This window comes from Myotis daubentonii, chromosome 2 (genome assembly GCF_963259705.1).
Source record: "Myotis daubentonii chromosome 2, mMyoDau2.1, whole genome shotgun sequence".
NCBI lineage: Eukaryota > Metazoa > Chordata > Mammalia > Chiroptera > Vespertilionidae > Myotis > Myotis daubentonii.
The window spans coordinates 109,430,777-109,457,107 of NC_081841.1; the positions used below are offsets into that span (position 1 = coordinate 109,430,777).

Genomic DNA, 26,331 nt, shown 5'->3' on the forward strand with positions numbered 1-26,331 from the left:
AGGGATCAGAAGGGGAAGGATACTCCCACAGGGTTATCTGGGCTTTGATGAGGGAAGACCAGGAAACACCTGGCAAACACACTGCTTGGGCAGCAGGAGGCAAGGAAGACTTTTCTGACATTTGTCATCTAGATGCCCAAGAAGAGACAATTTCATATCAATACTCTCAGAAAAGTACAAAGTCCCTCTTTCTGGTTAATTCTCCTTCTGTAGCCCTCCTCTTACCCACTGTGTTCTGGAAGTGGCCGGTTAAGTAGTCAGGAGCCAAACCTCCAGGTTTGAACAATGGATCAGCCTCAGTCTACCTGTATGGTATGAGGAACCACCCTTAATCACTGTCATGCCTCCTCTGAGAAGCAGATTTACCAACCACACCTACTTCTTCATGTCTGGTATACAGTCGGCACCCAGTGAATGTCAGCTATTATAGTGACAAACATATCGCTGAAAGGTTTTGATGAATTACACATTTAGAAAAATAAAATCATGTTGTATTTTTGCTTGAATATTTTATTAAATAACTTTAATCCCTCAAAACAAAACTAGGCTCATTTGTTTTTTCAGTGGTACAATTTTTTAGAGAAGGGGAACATGGATTCTCTTGTTAATATCCTTTCTCTTCCACATAGACCTCAAGTCAGCCAGTTCACAAGTACTAAGTAATGTACCTGGAAACACAACACAAAGTCTTCCTGTGATACAGGTGAGCCTGGCAAGATTTTCGTCAAAGGAAGAAGGCACATGTGGCATAAGTAAGTCCACTTCTCAGTGTACCAGTTAGATGAAGCTTGGGAAGTGGCTGCTGTGCCTCTGAGTTGCCACTCCAATCCTTTTAGTGAAAGAAAATCCAGTGCTCAGTGCACTGCCTCTAGGTCCAGGCAATATACTTAGGAAGCATCTCAGAGAATATATGTGAGGAAACCAATCTCCATAAATAAAATGGCATTTCCAATTCACAAGACCTTGCTTCTACTTAAAACAGAATATCAAGTGGGAAAAATCCCCACACAGTGCTCTCAAACCTGGCTCAATGTCACAGATGTTGCCCTGCATGAAGCCAGCACACCTGAGTCACACTGCCCAGCCCTGTGGACAGTCCCTCCCACTGGTAAGCACTGCACTTCTGTCCTCAGGAAGTGTTTGCACCAGGCCAGGGGACAGGAGCTAACCCCTATCCTTTCACACAGCACCTTTCCTATGAACATGCCATCCTGGTGGTGTTGTTACTAACATGACCACTATCAGTTCCGTCACACAAGTATTCAAAATACACTGGCCCACAACTTGGAAGTTGCTTAACCTTTCTGTTTTCTCCACATTCACTTTATCATCTTTAAGCCACGTCATTGGTGGGAGATATCCTTGATTGCCAACACACTGTAGGGTACTTCTTGGTTTGGTGTCTGGGATTTATTTGAAGGGAGCCTGCGAGGAAGGGATGGACAAAGCAGCACATGGGTCTTGGTTAAAGCTGGGTAACGAGTATTAAAAGAGCTCATTATTACATTCTCTCTACTTCTGAACATGCTAAAAGTTTCCATAACTAAAAGTGCTTTCAGAGGCCATTTCTGATGTGCACATACTGGTAAAGGTTCCAGAGAAAATAAAACCCTCTCCAAGCCCTAACTCTCCCGTGCTTCTATTTAACTCAGATGTTCAGTTTTCCTACTGTTTTCAGTAAAAACTTCCCACGCCTGTTCCAGGACCCCCGATGCTTGGGCCTCCTGCTGACATCGCACGCACTCTAGCACAAATCAATTGGCCTCCTCTGATAGCTCCAGAGTGCCTCTCACAAAACCACTGTCACAAAGCAGTCAGTAAAAACTCCTCCACTTCCTCAGTGCTACAAACCACTATGACAGGAAATAACAAAACCTGCACAGGGACTTGCTTCATACTGTCATCCTCAAATCACAGGAGTTGGTTTCATTTGTGACACTAAGTGACTGGAGTAAAGAGGGTCTTCAAACTTGCTGAAGAGGTTTTTAAATACCAGTGGCCAGAACTCACCCTCAAGCAATTAAATCTGAACCTGTAGGGCTGGAACCCAGACCTGTACCCACATGAGTCATGTGAGAGAATGGTATATGTCAGTGTGTGTATATGTGTGAGTGTGCATGTGTTTGCATGTAAATGTGTGTGTACATATGTGAGTTTGCATGTGTGCATTTGAAGGTATGTGTTTGTAGGTAAATGTAAATGTGTATATGTATGTGAGTGCAAGTATGTATATGCAGTGTATGTAAATGTGTATGTGTGTGTGTATGTATATGTATATGTATATGTACATGTATATATGTGTCTTTCCTTGCTCGTGATTTTCGGAGCTCCACACAAGTCTAATAACGCTGTGGTAAGGGTAAAGCACTGTTGCCCAGGCCATGCATTTAGCCTGATGTTCTAGACATCCTCAGCACAAGCCCTGACCTCTCCTCTCCCAATGCCCGTGGAGTCTAACCCCCGACAAGCCATTTTCAGACCATACTGTCAGAAAGCTCGTCCCCTATCATGCATAGGACCTTGCTCCCATTGGCCCTAATTCTAAACAGAGTAAATCTTGTCCCCTTTCTAAATGTTTGAAGAGACGGAAGGAAGCGACACTGAAGTCAGAGTTAAGCTTTCTATTTCATTGTCGAGGAGCTTTTAGGAAACCTGTTTTTAACACCTGAATCAGAGAGGTTAAAAACTCAAGCAAGAAAGGGAACAGAGATGAGGAACATTACAGAAACATACACAAAGTCAACGTAGATATGAGTGTGAGGGTTCATTTATGTGTTTTTGAGAAACTGACATTGCTATAAAGTTACTCACTCTGATGGAGAATAAAAGATCCTCATTATCCCCACAAAGGGATTTTCCAGATACCAGATACTCTCTGGGGGATAAACAAGCCACATTGCCCTGCTTTAAAAGATAAGAGCACTTTTCTGGGACACAGCTATTATCTTGATTGTATATAAAAATTCCCCTTTTACTCTACAGCTGGATGGTTTGCCAGTGGCTGGTGTTTTATAGTCCCCATGCTAAGCATTAAAAAAAAAAAAAAAGTTTTTTTTTTTTCTGTTCAGGAAGCATTTTATTGTTTCTCCCAGTTTAAGAATTTTACTGACAGAAAAATCAACACTTTCAGAAAACCTCCTGCATAGCCTTGCTCAACTTCTGAATCTTGGTTTTTGCAGACATATCAATGTATTTCTCTCCAATATAGACAATCATTCCACCCATGACTGACGAGTCAATCTTAACTTTCAATTTCAATTTGGCTTTTACTTGGGAAGTTATTCAGGACTGTATTTTTTTGTTTGTTTTGTTTTGCTTTTAATTAAGAAGGAATAGCTTCATCTAAAGGAGATGCAGTGGTCACTGTGTATGGGACTTCTCCATGGTGGACAGTCATCAAGGTAGAAAAGGCAGAAATAACATCTGGGGTGTTGGTCAAGTGACCATTTTCAGCAAGCAAATTGATCAGGTTGGATCATGCCACTCAGGCTTTTCTCTTAAACAGAATGCTCTGCAAAGGGATTCAAAATCAAAGCAGCCATTTTGGGTTCCTTCAACATTTGTGCTACTCTCAACAATTCCTCTTCTACTTGTTCCAGTTTATTCTGTTTAGATGCAGCAGAATAAAGAGCAGTGTCATAGCTACCTTTGATACCATATACCTGAACAGGTGGCTGCACAAGCTTGGCAAACGGCCTGGCCACAGATGTGCTGAAGCATAGCACCTTTTGAGAGAGCATGGACAGGCCATCTTCTCCTGGTGGGCTATAGGTCCCCTACCTAAGCATTTTGATCTTCCTTTTTTTAAGCAAAGGTTTTGAGCTCCTATCTGCTTAAAGGAAGGAGTGGGCAGTTTCTGGAAGGGATGACCGTTGGGGTGCTCCTCCAGCCAGCACCGTGGTCCCCAGCACAGCCCATCCTTCACTGCTGTGTTGGGTAAGCAGCTGCCCTGGGCTTGGGGTAGAGAGTCCTCCTCCTGTGTCAGCACCAACAGAGGGCTCAGAAGTCACCCAAGAGCCCTGGTACCAGCTTCCACACGAGAGATGAGTCATGGCTTCTGCTTTTCAAGGGAAGCAAAAAGCCCAAATTTTAATGTGAAAACTCCTGGTTATTATTTTTTATTATTATTAAATTTATTGGGGTGACATTGGTCAACATGAACATATAGGTTTCATATGTGAGTTTCTAGCTCCTTTTTCCTTTAATCTTTTAAATAAAACTCCTGAGTTTTAAAGGTTGGAAACATGCGTGGGGAAGAATAAAACACAACTGCAAGAGAAACAGATCCTTGGGCTTTCAGTCTGTGGTTCCACTCCACACAGACCACCTGCAGTCTGAAAATGTCTTCATTCAAAACCATCTGCTCAGGACACCTAATGAAAGTAGGCAGTGATGGAACACCCTTAATGAGAACACTTAGTCCCTGAGTCTGCTGAAATCCAGGACCAGCAACTAAATGAGATCTTAGAATTCCAAAAGGATAGAAAGGAGGTCCAATTAATGACACATTTTCTTAGCTATTGGCTAAGAAAAAGATCAGGGGACTTTGGGAAAATGTCCCCTGGCATTGTGGCATCCAAGTGAATTCACAGATCTTCACACAAAAAGTAAAATATTTAACTATGAACACATCAATCTGAAAAATGACATGAATAGGTTTAAATACAAGAAGAAAAAAGAAGTGGGATATGGCCTGGCCGGTGTGGGTCAGTGGTTGAGCATCAACCTACAAACCAGGAGGTCACCGTTCAATTCCTGGTCTGGGAACATGCATGGGTTGCAGGCTTGATCCCCAGTGTGGGGTGTGCAGGAGACAGCCAATCAATGATTCTCTTTCATCATTGATGTTTCTATCTCTCTCTTCCTCTCCCTTGAAAGAAAGAAAGAGAGAAAGAGAGAAAGAGAGAAAGAGAGAAAGAAAGGAAGAAAGAAAGAAAGGAAGAAAGAAAGAAAGAAAGAAAGAAAGAAAGAAAGAAAGAAAGAAAGAAAGAAAGAAAGAAAGAAAGAAAGAAAGAAGTGGAATATGGAGAAGTAGCAGTAATCCACAAAATGATAAACCTTTATAAAGCCTTTAGTAAAAATCAGAAAGTTGGTGAGATTCCAAAACAATGTGATTCTAATTTGTTCTCTTATAAAATATATACATACAAAAAGAATGAAGTGTGTACATCCTATATAATAAAAGCCTAATATGCAAATTGACCAAAGAGTGGAAAGACCAGTCACTATGACATGCACTGACCACTAGGGAGCAGACGCTCAATGCAGGAACTGCCCCCAGCCCACAGGCCCCAAGCCAGCCAAAGCGGGTGCTAGCAGGGGCCCCCTGATTGCCCCACCAGTCATCCCACAGATAGGCCCTGATTGCCAGCCAGGCCTAGGGATCCTCCCCATGCAGGAATTTTGTGCATCGGGCCTCTAGTATCAAAATATATTGTTAACAATTTAATCTTCCTAGCAGTTGTCTTTCAGAGGTAAGATTCTCAATTGCTTGTTTTCTTCACCTCCAGTGCCTAATGTTTCCTATAATGAGTATAAACTACCATTTAAAATAATGATAATAAGCAATTATAAAATTATAAAAGTTACCCTTTCTAACTTGGTTGAAGGGTTGAAGTTTTAATGAGGATGACTATAGTGCCAGTGGTCTGGTCAGAAAACCTCTAAAGCAGCAATTTTAAACTGGTGAGCTACAAGATTTTCTTTTTTAATATATTTTTATTTATTTCAGAGAGGGAGAGAGATAGAAACATCAATGATGAGAGAGAATCATTGATCAGCTACCTCCTGCATGCCCCACATTGGGGGTCAAGCCTGAACCAGGCATATGCTCTGACCGGGAATCAAACCATGACCTCCTAGTTCATAGGTCAACGCTCAACCACTGAGCCACGCCAGCTGGGCCCACAGATTTTTTAAAACATGCAACATCTGACTATTTTAGTCAGGGGCACTGACCTCTTTTCCCTTAGATTGTCAAATAAAAAAGTGAGGCCCGACTGACGTGGCTTAGTAGTTGAGCATCCACTTGTGGGACGTGAGGTTACAGTTCGATTCCTGGTCAGGGCTCATGCCCGGGTTTTGGGCTTGATCTCCCCCAGTGGGGGGTGTGCAGGAGGTAGCGGATCGATGATTCTCTCTTATCATTGAGATTTCTATCTCTCTCTTCCTCTCCCTTCTTCTCTCTGAAAACAATAAAAACATATTAAAAAAAGAAAACAGGTGCTTAACAAATCTTTTTAAAAAAATTCTGAGATGTTTTACATTCTATTTTTGCCTGGAGTTTTCCAAGTCAAATGTGTATCACAGACTCAGCCAGCATTTCAACTCAGACAATCCCCATTTCCAGGGCTCAGGCCAGGACTGAATAGTGTAGGCCTACAGGCATTGACTTTGTCCCCTGAGCCACTGACATATATGCAGAAGCCAGTAGACTAGGGCTTCCCATGTATACTGTGTGAATTTATTATCAATTACATCATTCTCCCTTTGTGTCTGTACACCTTTAATGAAGTATACTTATGTACCTTGATGGAGAAGTTTCTGGTTGGCATCAGTGGAGGGACTGGTAGACACCTTTGCAGGAACACCTGTGGAGGATTTCTTGAGAAGAAAGGTACCAAGATGAGTAGAACCATCTTTCTTATTTTATTTTATTGATTTTAGAGACACATCGATTGGTTGCCTCCTGCACCCCGACCAGGGCTGGAGATTGAACTTGCAACCCAGATATATGCTCTTGATAAGGAATCAAACCAGCGACCCTTCTGTGCAACGGCCAATGTTCTAATTTAGCAACACCAGCCAAGGCTAAAAGAATTTTTTAAAGTGTGTCTTGTAGGCAGGATATAGTTGGATCTTGCTTTTTTATTCAGGACGACAATCTCTCTACAGTGAGTATAAGTATTAATATGATTTTATTTAGCTCTGCCATTTCTATTTATCTCATCTGGTTTTTGTTCCTTTGTCCCTCCTTCCCTATTTCCTTTCATGTTAATCAACTTTTTAAAATTCCATTTTAATTCCTCAATTGACTAGTTCTTTGTCTTCAAATTATATCTTAGTGATTGCTCTAAAGACTACGGCATACATCTTTAACTTATCACAATCCACTTGAATGTTTATTTATATTGTCAGGAGAAAAAAAGAAACTTGCAACAATATAATTCCATTTAATCCCTATCCATATTGTTCTACCTTATACCTTTATGTGTGACAAGCCCATTAGTAGTGTTATTTTTCCTTTAAATACTGACATATCACTTTAAAAAGTTAAGAGAAAGTAAAGAATTAGTCTTTTTTTTTAAAAAAAATATATTTTATTGATTTTTAAAGAGAGGAAGGGAGAGAGATAGAGAGTTAGAAACATCGATGAGAGAGAAACATCGATCAGCTGCCTCCTGCACATCTCCCACTGGGGATGTGCCCGCAACCCAGGTACATGCCCTTGACCGGAATCGAACCTGGGACCTTTCAGTCCGCAGGCCGACGCTCTATCCACTGAGCCAAACCGGTTTCGGCAAGAATTAGTCTTTTAAATTTATTGATATCTACCATTTCTAGTGCTCTTCATTCCTGCTTATATATCCTTTAGTACTTCTTTTAGTGTACTCTTTACTACTATATTTTCTCTGAATTCTTTTGACACATTTTCATTTCATTTTTTGAATATATATGTTTTAAAAATATTTTTTTTATTGGTTTCAGAGAGGAAGGGAGAGGGAGAGAGACATAGAAACATCAACAATTAGAGAGAATCATTGATCTGCTGCCTCCTGCATGCCCTAAACTGGGGATCGAGCCCACAACCCAGACATGTGTCCTGACTGGGAATTGAACCGTGACCTCCTGGTTCCTAGTTGAATGCTCAACCACTGAGCCACACTGGCCAGGCTTGTGGATATATTTTTAATAGTTTTTTAAATTATGGTTTCCTTTTTAAAAAGCACATATAATTTACCACCTAAATCATTTAAAAACAGGTATTTAATTTTAATTTTATTTTTTTAATTATATTTTATTGATTTTTTACAGAGAGGAAGGGAGAGGGATAGAGAGTTAGAAACATCGATGAGAGAGAAGCATCGATCAGCTGCCTCCTGCACACTCCCCACTGGGGATGTGCCCGCAACCAAGGCACATGCCCCTGACCGGAATCGAACCTGGGACCCTTGAGTCCGCAGGCCGGCGTTTTATCCACTGAGCCAAAGTGGATAGGGCTAAAAACAGGTATTTTAAATCTTTATGCTAAAGCCAACATCTGGTGCCACCAGAAGTTAGTTACTATTGACTGTCTTATTTCCTAAGGGTCTCACTTCTCATTTCCCTTTTACTTTGCATGTTAAAAACTGGACGCTGTAGCCCTGGCTGAGTAGCTAAGTAACTCAGTTGTGGGTTCAATTCCCAGGGAGGGCACATACCTGGGTTGTGGGTTCGACCCCAGGTTGGGCGAGTATGGGAGGCAACCAATTGATGTTTGTCACATAGATGTTTCTTTTTCTCCCTCCCCCCTCTCTTAAATCAATAAAAACATATCCTTGGATGAGGATTTACAAAAACCAAAACACATAAAACTGAACACTGTGGATAATACATCACAGCAACATTTCATTCTGCGTGGGTTCTGAGGTTAGCGATTTTGTTATCACAGGCAGTAACTTGACTGGTTCCAAACCACAGCACATAGGAACTGATATCTCTGTTCTTTCTTATGGCTTCTCATTTTTTTAACCTAGCATCTTTGTGGTGGTCTCTCTCATACCTATGTAATGAGTCGTAAGCAGAGGCTCAGAGCTGAGACTTGTTTTTTCTGTAATTTTCTTGCTTCTAGGGATTCCTTCCCCTTTCACCACTAATTTCCAGATGCTCTGTCCTCTGAAACTTTAAGCCCATAAGGGTTTTACTATATGCCATCTACACTGCACATGGTTTAAAAACACAGTAAGAATTCACGTCTGGCCCCACATTGCTCTTCTATCAAGGATGTATTTCTTTTTGGCCTATGCCTGCTTTCTGACTGAGTATCCAGCTTCTTCCCACACATACTGTTCAACTGTTGCCAGGGATTTGGGGGAGTTTGCACTCAGAATTTGAGCTTCATGCCTTCCGTAATTTTTTCACTGCCTAGAATTCCCGATTACATTCCCAGCTGCCTGAACTCTGGTCAGTAAGGCTGAGGTTTTTCTCCCTCTCCCAGTCCCATTTTCTGTAGCTAAGGGAGTTAGACGTCTAAGACCCTTGAGCTAGAAAGCCACAAGTTCCCAATTTTTATCATTTCCCATTAAGTTTTGGAGATTAAACATCTCCTGTTTTGTCTGTTATGGACACTTTCCAGTGTCTTTAAGTATTTAATTTTTAAAATCTAGTTTTTATAATGGTTATAGAATGAGGGTTCCCACCACCCCCTAACAACTCCTCTACCATTAGTGGAAACACCTACCAAAGAGTTTAACTGGTAAATGAGAGAGTCCAGAATCAATCAGGCATTAAAAGGAAGGGTCTTAGGCTCAGATTATCTCTGAGTCCTCGATGCTTAACAGTGCATGGCACCTAACAGGTGTTTAGTAAACACTTGCTGAAGGATGACTGCAAACATGACTTGGGTTTACTTTTAGTTCACCAGTCATTTACTACTATGTAATCTACTATTCAATGTTACTCAACCTCGAGGCAAAACTAACTTGCATGAAACAATGACAGAACAAAGTTCTTGGATAGTAAAAATTGGAAACAATCTCATAGTCTAAAAGAAAAAAAGAGAGACTTGTTAAATTATGGCAGATAGTAGACTACCATAGGATATGTGAAACATTTTAGAATAATGATTTTATTGGTATGAAGAAATGTTCTGTATGTTAATTTGAGGGGAAAGAATTCAAGTTACAAAATAAAAACAACCAGATCTGGATATGATTTCTAGTTCCACTATTTAGTACCTACACTATTCACCTTGTGCAATTTAACCTATGATCCGGTTTGTTCACCTGTAAAATATTGACAATGGTAGAACCTTCTTCATGGGCTTGTGATATCCACATAACAATTGCTCAAAAAATATTAATTTCACGTATACAGTAAATAGTTGTAAAATGTTAAATAAGTAGTCATAAAAATCTTGTTAAAATTAAATATGTTAATTTTATATTTATGGTAACAGTATGAGGATTATGTTTTTACTTTGTCTTTTGTGTTTCAATCTTTTTTGTTTTGTCTTTTAGAGAGCTGTTTAAGTATATATAGGTGATAAATGATATGATGCCTAGTATTTGTTTTTAAAATATCCTGGAGCCCTAGCCGGTTTGGTTCGATTCCAGTCAAGGGCACATGCCTGGGTTGCAGCCTCCATTCCCAGTAGGGGGCGTGCAGGAGGCAGCAGATCAATGATTCTCTCTCATCATCATTGATGTCTCTCTTTCTCCCTCTCCCTTCCTCTCTGAAATCAATAAAAATAAATTCAATAAAATATCCTGGATATTATACTTGAATTAAATGTTTATTTTAAAAACGACTCCAGAGACAGATAAAACAAGAAAGGAAGAATATTGACCACTGTTGAAGCTAATTGATGGGTATATGGGCCTTTCACTATGCTGTTTTACTTATAAAAAATTTTCCAAACTAAAAGCTAACCAAAACAGAAAACAAACACACACACACACACACACACACACACACACACACACGTATGGCCTCTAAATAGTGGGTTGATGGATAATCCTATATAATAAAGAGCTAATATGCTAATTAGACCGAACAGCAGAAGGACCATCCAGAAGACCTTCTGAATGACTTTCCTGACGAAGCCAGGGCTGTGAGGGCCTGTGAGGGCCGGCCAAGGTTGTGAGGGCCGGCTGGGGCTGCAAGGGCCGGCTGAGGCAGCCAGGGCTGCGAGGGCCAAGACCCTTGCACGAATTTTGTGCATCCGGCCTCTAGTTTTACTATAAGAAACTATCTTAGTTTTATAATTGGGGGGTGAGGGGGAGGGTTGTTCTCTCTTTTTCAATCCTCATGGGCCAGGCTGAGCTACTTCTCGCTTCAGCTCTGTCCCCCACCCCACCTGCTGTACAGCTCTGCACCCCACCCTACATCACCTTTCTGGGTCTCAGTAATTCACCTATGAAAAGAGCTGTGTAGGCCTACAGCAGTTGCTTGGATGGTACTGATAGAAATAGGAATTGAGAAAAGGGAGAATTCAGCTTGGTCTGGAGTGAGTAGCTGGAGAAGGTCAAAGGATGAGTCATGGAAGAAGCAGGCCTTGAGTGGGTGGAATGTGGCTGGGCTAGGGGGAGTAAATTCCAGGTGAGGTAACAACAGCATGAGTGAAACCAGTGTGGGAGAAAGCTACACCGTTGGATGGCAGTTGGTGTGTACAGGGATAGGCACAGCTGGAGCCGGCAGGCAGACTAGTCTTAAGAGAAACAATGAAGTCTGATAGGTAAGTGGAGATCAGATGATAGGAGGGAAAGAGCAATGGTTACCAAGACAGTGACTAATGTCCTCGTTTTAAGAAAAGTTCATTGGAAGAAACACTAGGTCAGGGAGACTACTTAGAAGAATCCACATATACAGGTTATTAGCATTGAAAAGACAGATTTGAAAGCTACTAGGAGGAAAAATAGCAGTTTTGGGGGAAAGCACTCATTAACATAATGACTAAAGTAGAGACGAAGTAAAAAACAAGTCTAAGAGGTTCCAACCTTTTTTTAGGAACTACTTTCAGTCTTTCATGAAGAGACAGAGATGTGAAGAAAGAGAGTAAATGGAAAGACAAGGGAGCATACATCCTTCATGCCACAGGAGATTTCTGAACCTACCAGTAAAATTCTGAAAAAAGGCCAAAGCTTTTGTCACCTTGAAACCCCTTTCTATGAGGGATTTCAGAAGCTTTAGCCCAAAAGGAATGGACGAAAATATGGCAGATTGTAAACAAGCATATCAAGATTTACTAACAGATCCCCAGCTACAGGTTGGGACCTCTTGTGCTAATATTTCCAGCCAAAAACACCAGCAAGACAGTGGGAATGCAAAACAGCATTCATTTGATGTCAAATGAAGCCTTTAGCAAGGAGTAGGGAAGGAGAGGCAACAGGCATGCATTAGCCTGAAGCCTCCTCTAAGTCACTGGAGGTTAATGGCTGGCACAGAGGCTGATCCGCTCCAGTATGCTTGGCCACATTCTTGGGCCTCCTAGATGCCAAATGCCACTATCTTTACAATGACACTCTGATAAATAAAAGCTTTTATAAACCACATGAAGTGTGGTTCAATTTACATTGCATGTTTACTTGTTGGCTGGGGAAATTTTGTCACTGTTAATCATTTACTTTTGTACAAAACAACCTTTATTTGTGCCATCTTATCTAATAAAAGAGAAACATGGTAATTAGCCATACCTCCACTACCCTTCCCATTGGCTAATCGGGGCAATATACAAATTAACTGCCAGCCAAGATGGCGGCCGGCAGCCAGGCAGCTTGAATCAAACATGAGGCTTGCTTGCTTCAGTAACATTCCCCGCTTGCTGCTGCCGTCCTCTGAGCTTGCAGTTTGAAACATTGTTACAAATACAGAAGCTAAACAAAACCCCAGAAACCTGCTTTCAGCCAGCCAAGATCTCAGAGCTGGAGTTGAAACAGTGTTTCGATTATAGAACCCAAACAAACCAGATACCTGCTTTCAGCAGCCGAGTCCTAAGAGCTGGAGCCAAGCCTCAGAGCTAAAGCTGGCCCAAAATAAAAAGAAAAAGAAAAAAAGGAGCAGTTAGGAGCTTCAGTCACCTGCCAGCCTGAAAACAGCCCTCAGCCCCTCACCCAGACTGGCCAGGCACCCCAGTGGGGACCCCCACCCTGAAGGGTATGTGACCAGCTGCAAACAGCCATCATCCCCTCATCCAGGCTGGCCAGGCACCCAAGTGGGACCCCCACCCTGATCCAGGACACCCTTCAGGGCAAACCAGCCGGCCCCCACCCGTGCACCAGGCCTCTATCCTATATAGTAAAAAGGTAATATGCCTCCCAGCACCGGGATCAGTGTGACAGGGGGCAGCACCCAAACCCCCTGATCGCCCTGCGGCTCTGTGTGTGACATGGGGTGGGGCCACAACCTCCCTATCCACCCTGCTCTGTTCGTGACAGGGGAAGGCGCCCCAACCCCCTGATCAGCCCTGCTCTGTGCCTGATAGGGGGGAGCTCCCCAACCCCCTGATTGCCCTGCGGCTCTGTGCGTGACAGGGGGTGGCGCCGCAACCGCCCCATCGACCCTGCCTTGAGTGTGACAGGGGGCAGTGCCCCAACCCCTCAGTCGGCCCTACCCTGAGCGTGACTGAGGGTGGCATTGCAACCTCCTGATCCGCCCTGCTCTGTGCATGACAGGGGGCGGCGCCCCAACTCCCCAATCGGCCCTGCTCTGAGCCGGACCTAGGGCTGCACCTAGGGATTGGGCCTGCCCTCTGCCACCCGGGAGCAGGCCTAAGCCAGCAGGTCGTTATCTCCCGAGGGGTCCCAGACTGCGAGAGGGCACAGGCCGGGCTGAGGAATGCCCCCCCCCCCGAGTGCACAAATTTTTGTGCACCGGGCCTCTAGTATGATTAATAATTCTTCTACAGTCATAACTGGCCAAATATATGTCAAAACCAGGGTAGCCCTGGCCAGTGTGACTCAGTGGTTGGAGCGGATTACGTTCTCCATCAGGGCATATACCCAGGTTTTGGGTTCAATCTCCAGTCCTCAATGCGTGTAATCCATGTTTCTATCTCACATCAGTGTTTCTCTCTCTCTCTCTCTCTCTCTCTCTCTCTCTCTCTCTCTCTCTCTCACTCTCACTCTCTTTCTCTCTCCTCCCTTCTCCCTCTTCCTTCCTCTCCCTCTTTTTGTTAGCACATAGCTATTGCTGTCACAATTAAGAATACAGAACAAACCATAAAAATGATAAGGCAACCTATTGAATAAGAGAAAATATTTGCAAGTCATATATCTGATAAGGGGTTAATATCCCAAATATATAACAAATTAATACAACTCAATAGCCTAAAATACTCCAATTAAAAATGGGCAGAGGATCCGAATAGACATTTTTCCAAAGAAGACATATAGATGGCCAACATGCACATAAGAAAATGTTCAATATCACTAATCATTAGGGAAATACAAATGAAAACCACAATGAGATATGACCTCACACCTCTTAGAATGCACATTATCAAAAAGACAAGAAACCGCAAGTATTGGCAAGGATGTGGAGAAAAGAGAACCCTCATGCACTGTTGGTGGGAATGTAAATCGGTGCCACCACTATGGAAAACAGTGTGGAGGGTCCTCTAAAAATTAAAAAAAGAATTACTTTCCTGACCTGCATGTCTCAGTGGTTGACCTGTGAACCAGGAGGTCACGGTTCAATTCCTGGACAGGGCATATGCCCGGGTTGCGGGCTCAATCCATGGTGGGGGACGTGCAGAAGGCAGCCAATGATTCTCTCTCATCAATCATATTTCTATTTCTCTCTCCCTCTCCCTTCCTCTCTAAAATCAGTAAAAAAAAAAAAAATACATATATATATATATATATATATATGTATATATATATATATATATATGTATATATATGTATATATATGAATTATCTTATGACCCAACAATTCCACTTGTGTGTATTTATCTGAAGAAAATGAAAATACTAACTCAAAAAGATACCTGCATCCCCATGTTCATTGCAGCATTATTACAATAGCCAAGATATAAAAGCAACCTACGTTTTCTAAGATGAATGGATACAGAAGATGTGATACATATTTTACACACACACACACACACACACACACAGGAATATTATTCAGACATAAAAGAGAATGAAATCTTGCCACTTGCAACAACATGGATGGACCCTGTGGGCATTATGCTAAGGGAAATAAGTCAGACAGAAAAAGACAAATACCATATGATCTTAAAACAACAAAAATATTGCCCTGCCCAGTGTTGCTAAATGATTAGAGCATCTGCCCTCCCATGGAAGGGTTGCAGGTTCAATCCCGTCCTGGTTGGGGTGCATGCGGGAGGCAACCAATTAATGTGTCTCTTTTCATGGGTGTTTCTTTCTCTCTCTCCCTCGCTCCCCCTTCCACTCTCTAAAAAAAAAAAAAAAAAGAAATCAATGGGAAAAATATCCTTGGGTGAAGATTAACAGAAAACAAACGAACAAAAAAATCTTTAAAAAAATTTTTTTTAAACCTAAACTCACAGATACACAGGACAGATTATTGATTGCTAGAGGCAGGGGGGAGAGGGTGGGAGAAATGAGTGAAGGGGACAAAAGGTACAAACTTCCAGTTATAAAATGAGTAAGTAATGGGGATATAATGTACAGTGTGGTGACTGTAATTAATAATACTGCATTGTATATTTGAAACTTGCTAAGAAAGATCTTAAAAGTTCTTATCACAAGTAAAAAATGTGTAACTGTGTGGTAATGGATGTTAACCAAACTTACCATAGTGATCATTTCACAATATACATAAATATCGAATCATTATGTTTTACGCCTGACACTAATATAATATTGTATGTCAATTATACCTTAATTTTAAAAAAAGAATACAGAACTATTAAATTGATAAAAACTTGTTTGCTTTGTAGTAGTAATAGTATTCATTGTTGGCAAGTTGGAAATACAAGTGCAATTTAATAATTTTAAAAAGAAACTTGGTGATACAAATAAAAACTGTAAAAATGTTCTCATCACTTGCCTTAAAAATTCCATGTCTAAAATTTATTCTAAATTTTAGAATAAATACATTTTAGGAAGTTAGTGATATCCATAAAGAGTTATGCAGAAGGTTGTTCATTACCAGTGTTAAATTAATTAAATGATGAGGCCATCAGACTGAGGTAGTTCTAATGCCTCAGCAACCCATGTAGGCAAACTCAAACCTAAGCCTGTAAGTGCTGCAAAGTTAAGACACCAAAACCTAAGGACAATCAATCAAAAAAAGTCTTTCCCAGGCCCAACCAGTGGTTGAAGTTTTATTTATTTATTTATTTATTTTTAAAATATATTTTTATTGATTTTTTACAGAGAGGAAGGGAGAGAGATAGAGAGTTAGAAACATCGATGAGAGAGAACATCGATCAGCTGCCTCCTGCACATCTCCCACTGGGGATGTGCCCGCAACCCAGGTACATGCCCTTGACCGGAATCGAACCAGGGACCTTTCAGTCCGCAGGCCTACGCTCTATCCACTGAGCCAAACCGGTTTCGGCTGAAGTTTTAATGTCGACCTATGAACCAGGAGATCAAAGTTCGATTCACCGTTATGGCACATGCCTGTGTTGTGGGCTCGATCCCCAGTAAGGAGCATGCAGGAGGCAGCCCAGCCAATTGATGATTCTCTCTCATCATTGATGATTCTATCTCCCACTACCTTTTTCTCTGAAATCAAATAATAATAATATATATAACTGTCTCTCCCTAGCCCCAGGGGGTGAAACACCCCTAACCACTTCCAGTTAGGTGCTGCCCAATTCAAATCAATTTTGGCTCAAAATCTTAAAATTCTCAATATGCCTCAGTTTGCCTTTTAACATCAGTTATTTGCAATAAATCATAGAACATCTATTTAAATATGGAATAAAATGCAGATGTTAAAAATGAAAATAGAGAAGATTAAAAATGGTAGCAGAGTAAGTGGATGGTACACACACATGCTCTTAGTACCAAACTGGAATTACAACTAAAATACAAAACAACATCCTGAATAATCAGCTGAAGACTAGCTGGAGAGAACCCTGATAACCAAGGACAGAAAGTAGAGTCTGCATAGAGACTGGTAGGAGGAGCCAGGGCTGGCCGGGCTCCCACAGACAGAAGCTCAAGTTCCAGAGAGATATCTCAGCTGTGGGGGATCTGGGGTCTAATCCTCAAGCTGGGCCCCCCAGCAGAGAGCACCAGAACTGAGAGAGGTGTCCAAATAACATCTGGCTGTGAAAAATAGCAGGGTTGCTGTCTGCCAGGGAGAGATGGCTGAAAATGCAGGCATACTCTTAAAGGGTGAACACACAAAATTCCATATGCAGCCACTCACCTTTTGTTCTGGCAGGTGGAAGGGCAGAGTAGATTGACCAGTGTAAGCAGAAGCCAGGGTAGGGGGCTCTGTGGTTAAAGCGTAGAAGGAAGACACCCCAGTTTCCTGGCCTGAGTCATTCCCTCATACTGTGGAGGTCATCTTTCTCATGCAGTCATTTGCTGTCCAGGTGGCTTTGCAGGGGAGAAGACGGTCGACCCACCCTATTGGAAAATCACCTTGCCCCACAGTGTGGAATTTCCGAGGCCCATTAAGAAACTGAGAATAGCCCTAACCAGTTTGCCTCAGTGGATAGAGCCTGCGGACTCAAGGGTCCCAGGTTTGATTCTGGTCAAGGGCATGTACCTTGGTTGCGGGCACATCCCCAGTGGGGAGTGTGCAGGAGGCAGCTGATCGATGTTTCTCTCTCATCAATGTTTCTAACTCTCTATCCCTCTCCCTTCTTCTCTGTAAAAAATCAATAAAATATACTTTTTTTTAAAAAAGACTGAGAATAAGAATTAGCCTCAAGGCCAGTGATGGCGAACCTATGACACGCACGTCAGAGGTGACACGCAAACTCATTGTTTTGGTTGATTTTTCTTTGTTAAATGGCATTTAAATATATAAAATAAATATCAAAAATATAAATCTTTGTTTTACTATGGTTGCAAATATCAAAAAATTTCTATATGTGACATGGCACCAGAGTTAAGTTAGGGTTTTTCAAAATGCTGACATGCTGAACTCAAAAGGTTCGCCATCACTGCTCTAGGCAGAAGCAATTGCCCCACCCCTGTTGGCAAAACTCTTGCCACACCTGTGATGATTGCCTGAGGGCTACTCAATACTGAATCCAATCAGTCTGCAGGCAGAGGTGGGGGGGTCTCTCGAGACCTTGAGTCTTTCTTGATCTAATTAGTCTGAAACAATGTTTGATTCTGTTTTGCAGTAAGGATTGAGAGGTGCAGCAGATCTACCTAATACACAGTCACAAACCCAGTCAGGCATCCAAAATGAGGAGATAAAAAAACACACAACAGCCCTAGCTGGCTTGGCTCAGTGGATAGAGCATCAGCCTACGGACTGAAGGGTCCCAGGTTCGATTCTGGCCAAGGGCACATGCCCGGGTTGCGGCTTAATCCCCAGTGAGGGATGTGCAGGAGGCAGCCGATCAATGATTCTCTCTCATCATTGATGTTTCTATCTCTCTCTCCTTCTCTCTTCCTCTCTGAAATCAATAAAGAAATATATTTTAAATAAATAAATAAATAAAAATAAAAAACCACACAACAACCCTGAAATGACAGAACAAGAGATTTTTCCAGAAGAAAAGATAAATGAAATGGAGATAAGCAATTTATCTGATCTAGAGCTCAGAATAATGATGGTAAAGATGCTCAACAGCATGATAAAAGATATAGTAAATATGAAAACAAAAATAACAACATAGAACAAATAAAGAACACATTAGACAGTGGTTCTCAACCTTCTGGCCCTTTAAATACAGTTCCTCATGTTGTGACCCATTAATATAGAAAATGTGGCCCTAACCGGTTTGGCTCAGTGGATAGAGCCTCGGCCTGCGGACTCAAGGGTCCCAGGTTCGATTCCGGTCAGGGGCATGTACCTTGGTTGCGGGCACATCCCCAGTGGGGGGTTTGCAGGAGGCAGCTGATCGATGTTTCTAACTCTCTATTCCTCTCCCTTCCTCTCTGTAAAAAAAAAATCAATAAAATATATTTTAAAAAAAAGAAAAGAAAATGTGTTTGAGAAATAATGGCAGAAAATTTCCCCAACCTGGTGAAGGAAAAAGTCAGACAAGTTCAGGAGGCACAGATATTCCCAAGAAAGAGGAACCTAAACAGGCAATGCCCAGACACATCATAATTAAAATGCCCAAAATCAAAGACAAAGAGATCATCTGAAAGGCAACAAGTGAAAAGCAAACTGTTACCTGAAAAGAAGCTCCCATAAGGCTGTCATATGATCTCTCATCAGAAACTCTACAAGCAAGAAGGGAATGGCATGAAGTACTCAAAGTAATGGAGAGCAAGGATTTGAAACCAAGATTACTATATCCAGCAAGGCTATCATTCAAAATAGACGGTGAAATAAAGAGCTCCCCAGACCAAAAAAAAAAAAAAAAGGCTAAAGAAGTTCGTCACCATCAAGGCAGAATTAAAAGGGATGATGTAATGAGAAGAAATAGAGAGAGAAACCTAGGCATACAGAATTAAAATGGCAACAAATAAGTACCTATCAATAATAACCTTAAATGCAAATGAATTAAATGCTCCAATCAAAAACATAGGGTACTGAATGGATACAAAGCATTACCCAACTATATGCTGGCTACAAGACACCACCACAGAACAAAAGACTGACACAGGATGAGAGTGAAGGGATGGGAAAAAAATATTCCATGCAAATGGAAACGAAAAAATGTGGCGGGGTAGCAATACTCATATCTGACAAAATAGACTTCAAAATGAAGGCCATCACAAGAGACAACAAAGATCATTACATATACTAAAGGGATCGATCCAATAAGAGGCTATAATGCAGGTAAACATATAAGTACCCAATATAGAAGCTCCTCAATATATATAAAAAACTTCTAGAAGACTTTTAGGGAGAGATCAACAGCAATACTGGCATAGTAGGGGACTTTAACACCTCCTGACTTCACTGCATAGATCTTCCAGACAAAAAATTAACAAGGAAACAGTGACTCTAATGGACACACTGGATCAGATGGACTTAATTGACATTTATAGAATATTTCACCCCAAAGATGCAGAATATACAATCTTCTCAATTGCTCATGGGTCATTCACAAAGGTAGACCACATGCTAGGATGCAAAACAAGCCTCTGCAAGTTCAAGAAGATTAAAATCATATCAAGCATCTTCTCAGATCACAGTGGAATGAAATTAGAAATCAACTACAATAAAAACAACCCAAAACATTCAAATACATGGAGGCTAAATAGCATGTTATTAAACAATGAAGGGTTACCAATGAGATCAAGAAAAAAAATAAAAAAAAAATTCTTGGACAAATGAAAACGAATACACAACAACCCCAAATAGCTGGGACACAGCAGTAGCAGTTCTGAGAGGCAAGTGAATGCGAGCGGCGGCTCCGGGGCCGGAGCCAGCAGCAGGTGTGAGCGCTGGGCAGGACCACAGCTCATGGGAACAAAGAATTTTCAGTAATCACCAGAGGCTTGCCCCAATGACAGCGACCAGCACCCCACCTTGGTCTGGCGCCCCCACTCACTTGCTCCACTATCCCACCGCAGCCTACACCCGCCATGTTCCACATTCTGCCACCTGCTGCTGAAGCCCGCCATGTTCCACGTCCACCCCCTGGTGGTCAGCGCATACCATAGTGACCGGTTGTTCAGTTGTTCCTCCATTCGGTCTATTTGGATATTAGCTTTTTATTATATAGGATGGTAAGGGAAGTCCTAGCCACAGCAATAAGACGAGAAGAAGTACAATGCATCCAAATTGGAAAGGAGGAAGTAAAACTCTCATTATTCACAGATAACATGATATTGTACATAGAAAACCCTAAAGACTCCACCAAAAAATTACTCAATTTAATAAAGGAATCTGGCAATGTAGCAGGATACAAAATCAACACCCAAAAATGGATGGCCTTTTATACACCAACTAGAGGCCCGATGCACGAAATTCGTGCAAGTATAGGCCCTTGCAGCCCCGGCTGCTGCCTCCCGCTGTGGGGTGATTGATCGTGAAGACCACCCCCCATTACGGCCCCCTACCCGCTGGTCGTTCCAGAAGGTCATTCTGCCGTCTGATCTAATTAGCATATTAGCTCTTTATTATACAGGAGAATGAATTCTCAGAAAGAGAAACTAAACAAACAATCCCATTTACCATTATAGCAAAAAATTTAAGAAACTTAGGAATAAACTTAACAAGAGAGTAAAAGACTTGTACTCAGAAAACTACAGGACATTGAAAAAAGAGACAGTGGAATACATAAACAATTGGAACAATATTCCGTGTTCATGGAATGGTAGAATAAACATCATTAAAATGCTCATAATACCCAAGGCAATTTACAAATTCAATGCAATCTCTATTAAAATACCAATAGCATATTTCACAGATTTATAATAAATACTCCAAAAATTTATATGGAACCTAAAAAGAGCCTGAATAACTGCAGTAATCTTGAGAAAGAAGAACAAAGTTGGAGGAATCACATACCAGATATCAAGTTATATTACAAAGCCACTGAAATCAAAACAGCCTGGTACTGGCACAAGAACAGGCACATAATTCAATGGAACAGAACAGAGACCCAGAAATTGAATCAAGCCATTACACTCAATTAATATATGACAAAGGAGGCAAGAGCATATAATGGAGTCAAGATGGTCTTTTCAATAAATGGTGGTGATAGGTAAACGCCGGAGATTGCTGCCTCGAACAACCACTTCAGAGATATAACTAAAGGACAGAACGGACATCATCCAGAACCACAGGAAGGCTGGCTGAGTGGAAATTCTACAACTAGGAGGAAAGAGAATATCATACCCAGACTCAGAGGAGGCGCAGTGCTGAAGTGAAATACTCAGGTGCAGAGTGTGCGCGGAGCGGGCTGGCGGTGGAGGGCGCGGTTGTTGTTTTCAATCGGGAGGGAGTTTCAGACTCTGAGCTCCAGATCCTGGCGAGTCTTTAGGGACCCAGACTCAAATGGGAGAAGCGGGACTGTCTGGCTTCGGTCGGAACTCGAAGGCAGCTTTCTCTCCGAGGTTTGGAGCGGTTGCTGGGACTCTGAGAGGCAGAGCCTCTGCGGACGGGACTGAGAGCAGCTATAACTGCTCCCTCCAGCCCTCCCTGTAGATCCCCCGGGACCTGCCCCGCCCAAACCCTGCGCAGAGCCATTTGACAGATAGCCTCAGGCAAAGGCTAGATTAGCACCGCCCTAGAGATCCAGCACAGAAGCTCTCCCACTGCAGACACAGCTGACTCTCATAGCCAGTTAGCCTGGAGGTCAAATCACCCCTGGTATTGCCGACAATCAAGGCTTAACTACAATAAGACTGCCCACAAAGACCACTAGGGGGTGCACCAAGAAAAGATAAAAAAATGCGGAGACAAAGAAACAGGACGCAAATGTCAGAAATGGAAGATATAGAGCTCAAAACCACACTTTTAAGGTCTCTCAAGAACTGTCTAGAAGCTGCCGATAAACTTAGTAAGGCCCTCGAAAAGACTGGTGAGACCGCCAATAAATGTAGTGAGATCCTCAAGAAATCTAATGAGACCCTTGATGTTGTGATAAAGAACCAACTAGAAATTAAGCATACACTGACTGAAATAAAGAATATTATACAGACAACCAACAGCAGACCAGAGGAGCGCAAGAATCAAGTCAAAGATTTGAAATGCGAAGAAGCAAAAAACACCCAACCGGAAAAGCAAAATGAAAAAAGAATCCGAAAATACGAAGATAGTGTAAGGAGCCTCTGGGACAGCTTCAAGCGTACCAACATCAGAATTATAGGGGTGCCAGAAGAAGAGAGAGAGCAAGATATTGAAAACCTATTTGAAGAAATAATGACAGAAAACTTCCCCCACCTGGTGAAAGAAATAGACTTACAGGTCCAGGAAGCGCAGAGAACCCCAAACAAAAGGAATCCAAAGAGGGCCACACCAAGACACATCATAATTAAAATGCCAAGAGCAAAAGACAAAGAGAGAATCTTAAAAGCAGCAAGAGAAAGAAACCCAGTTACCTACAAGGGAATACCCATACGACTGTCAGCTGATTTCTCAACAGAAACTTTGCAGGCCAGGAGGGAGTGGCAAGAAATATTCAAAGTGATGAATACCAAGAACCTACAACCAAGATTACTTTATCCAGCAAAGCTATCATTCAGAATTGAAGGTCAGATAAAGAGCTTCACAGATAAGGAAAAGCTAAAGGAGTTCATCACCACCAAACCAGTATTATATGAAATGCTGAAAGGTATCTTTTAAGAAGAGGAAGAAGAAGAAAAAGGTAAAGATACATATTATGAACAACAAATATGCATCTATCAACAAGTGAATCTAAGAATCAAGTGAATAAATAATCTGGTGATCATAATAGAATCAGGGACATAGAAAGGGAATGGACTGACTATTCTTGGGGGGGAAAGGAGTGTGGGAGATGCAGGAAGAGACTGGACAAAAATCGTGCACCTATGGATGAGGACAGTGGGTGGGGAGTGAGGGCGGAGGGTGGGGCGGGAACTGGGAGGAGGGGAGTTATGGGGGGAAAAAGAGGAACAAATGTAATAATCTGAACAATAAAGATTTCATTAAAAAAAATAAATGGTGGTGTGAAAATTGGATAGATATATGCAAAAAAATGAAACTAGACCACCAACTTACACCATACACAAGAATAAACTCAAAATGTATAAAAGACTTAAATTTAAATGTAAGTCGGGAAACCATAAAAATCCTAAAAGAAAGCATAGGCAGCAAAATCTCAGACATCTCTCATAGCAATATGTTTGAGGATACATCTACCAGGGCAAAGGAAACTAAGGAGAAAATAAACAAATAGAACTACAAAAAAAAATAAAAAGCAGCAAAAGAAAGCATCAACAAAACCAAAAGGAAGCCAAATGTATGGGAGAACATATTTGGCAATGATACATCTGATAAATATATTATATATATTATTATCCAAAATATATAAGGAACTCATACAACGTAACAAAAGGAAGACAAACAATCCAATTAAAAAATGGGCAAAGGACCTAAATAGACACTTCTCATTAAGTGGACATACAGATGGGCAAGAGACATATGAAAAAATGTTTAAAGTCACTCACTTTGGTTTTAGTCGCTCACTTATATAATAAAATATCATCAGAGAGATGCAAATTAAAACGACAATGAGGTATCACCTCACACCAGTCAGAATGGCTACCATCAACAACTCAACAAGTGCTGGCAAGGATTGTGGAGAAAAGGGAATCCTACTACACTGCTGGTGGGAATGCAGACTGGTGCAGCCATTATGGAAAACAGTATGGAGTTTCCTCAAATAATTAAATATGGAACTGCCATTTGACCCAGTGATCCCACTTCTAGGAATATATCCTAAGAAACCCGAAACATCAATCAGAAAGAATGTATGCACCTCTATGTTCATAGCAGCATAATTTACAATAGCTAAGATTTGGAAACAGCCCAAGTGCCCATCAGTAGACGCGTGGATAAAGAAGCTGTGGTACATTTATACCATGGGATACTACGCAGCATTAAAAAAGAAGAATCTCTTACCCTTTGAGATAGCATGGAGGGACCTGTAGAGTATCATGCTAAATGCAATAAGTCCGTCACTTGATCTCACTCATATGTGGATTCTACTTAACAAAATAAATTTATGAATGGAGTGGATCCAGAGACAGGGAAGCATGGAACAGAGTATGTAATCTTGGAGGGAAGGGGGAGGGGTGGGTGGATGGGAGATAATCAACCATAGACCTGGTATGCATATTTGCATAACCCATGGACACAGACAATACGGTGGTAAAGGCCTGTGGCGGGGCAGTGGCAGGCTAGTGGGGTCAATGGGGGAGAAGGGAGACATATGTAATGTTTTCAATAATAAAGATTTTAAAAAAGAAAATATTTAGCCCTGGCTGGGTAGCTCTGTTGGTTAGAGCTTAGGCCCCATACATCAAGGTTGCAGGTTCAATCCCCAGTCAGGGCACAGACAAGAGCAACCAATGAATGCATACATAAGTGGAACAATAAATAGATGTCTGTGTGTCTCTCTCCTCTCCCCGCCCTTCCTTTCTCCCTCTATCCCTTCCCTCTATCTCTAAAAAAAAATCAATAAAAATATTTGTTAATGAAAATATTTATAACAAAATGTTTATCCTTTCACTGATTTATCAGATCTTTTTTATCAGATCTTTATTTATCAGATCAGTTTAAGCAGAGGTTCTCAACCTGTGGGTCACGACCCCTTTGGCGGCCGAACGACCCTTTCACAGGGGTCGCCTAAGACCATCCTGCATATCAGATATTTACATTACGATTCATAACAGTAGCAACATTACAGTTATGAAGTAGCAACAAAAATAATTTTATGGTTGGGTCACAACATGAGGAACTGTATTTAAAGGGCCAGAAGGTTGAGAACCACTGTCCTAGAGAATGGTAACCAGAACAAAGCAACTGCCTCATGGGGCTTGAAATCTAAAAGTTGAGATAGATATTAAACAAAATCACTACTTAGTAACACATTCTGATCAATGCTATGAAGGGAAATTTACAGTGTAATGAAAGAGGATAAAACACAGGGATCTGTTTCAGTCTCAGGGATCAGAAAGGCTTTGTGAGACCACAACATCAAGACAAGCCTTTGAGGAAGAATGGGCATTACACAGACGGGGGCCAGTGTAGAAAGTCTGGGAAAAGGCAGTAAAGCTGGATAGGACAGAGCATCAACTGCAGGAGAAGTGATGTGACCAGAGGCTGCAGGGTGGACCCTGCCTGCCCAGCGAAGAACTCATCCCAAGTACAGTGGGAAGGGTTTCCAGAAGGGAAATGACAATATCTTTTCCATTTCAGGATGACCACTTGGAGGGCTCTGTGCAGGGAACAGATGGGGACAAGGGCGGGAGGAACAGTCAGGAGACACGGCCATCTGGATGAGTGAAGGTGGAGGCGTGGTGGTGGGACAAAGGGAGGTGGACAGGTGCCAGACACACTCTGGAAGCGCACTGACTGGGTCTGGTGGTAACTTAGATAACGAAATATACATATGCATATTTTGTAACAGAAGAATTTGGATTATATTGTATATATTGTTTTGTGATAAACTCTTTTCCACCTGTCACCATTGGTACATTCCTCCTCACTTTAATTTCCTTTCATTAGAAAAAATTTTGGCCTCTTTTACACCAAAATGTGGTCATACCTGGGCTAACAGAATTATAGGCAATTTTTATTTTCTTTTTATACTTTTCTGTATTTTCCAAATTTATACAATAACACATATTACTTTAATAATTAGGGAGAAGTGGGGTAGGGGAGTATGGTACAAAGGTATGACTTGTTTGTGTTTTGTCAAAGTAATTTTAAATCCTACTTTTAAAGGTATACAGTTTATCTTTCGGCAGGGCCAAATTTAAGTTGCAAGTCAAAAAATAGGAGGGGAAGAGAGGCAAGGAACTGCTACACCCAAAATCTATTGTAATATAATTTCCTGTGACATTACTGACATTC

The 26,331-nt window shown here is 41.5% G+C and overlaps 1 protein-coding gene and 1 pseudogene across 4 annotated transcripts in view; both read right to left on the reverse strand.

The window, feature by feature from the left end:
- Positions 1 to 26,331, reverse strand: part of LATS2 (large tumor suppressor kinase 2) — a 91,800-nt gene that overhangs the window by 33,987 nt on the left and 31,482 nt on the right. The window contains exon 2 of one of the 4 annotated variants that reach the window (XM_059684200.1): positions 6,528 to 6,603. The exons of the other annotated variants lie outside the window; for them this stretch is intronic. Within the exon in view, the coding sequence (XP_059540183.1) occupies positions 6,528 to 6,554 (27 nt within the window). The 5' untranslated portion in view covers positions 6,555 to 6,603. The remainder of the gene's footprint in view (positions 1 to 6,527; positions 6,604 to 26,331) is intronic. 4 annotated transcript variants of the gene reach the window in all.
- Positions 1,432 to 26,331, reverse strand: part of LOC132228209 (ATP synthase subunit O, mitochondrial-like) — a 34,196-nt pseudogene continuing 9,296 nt past the window's right edge.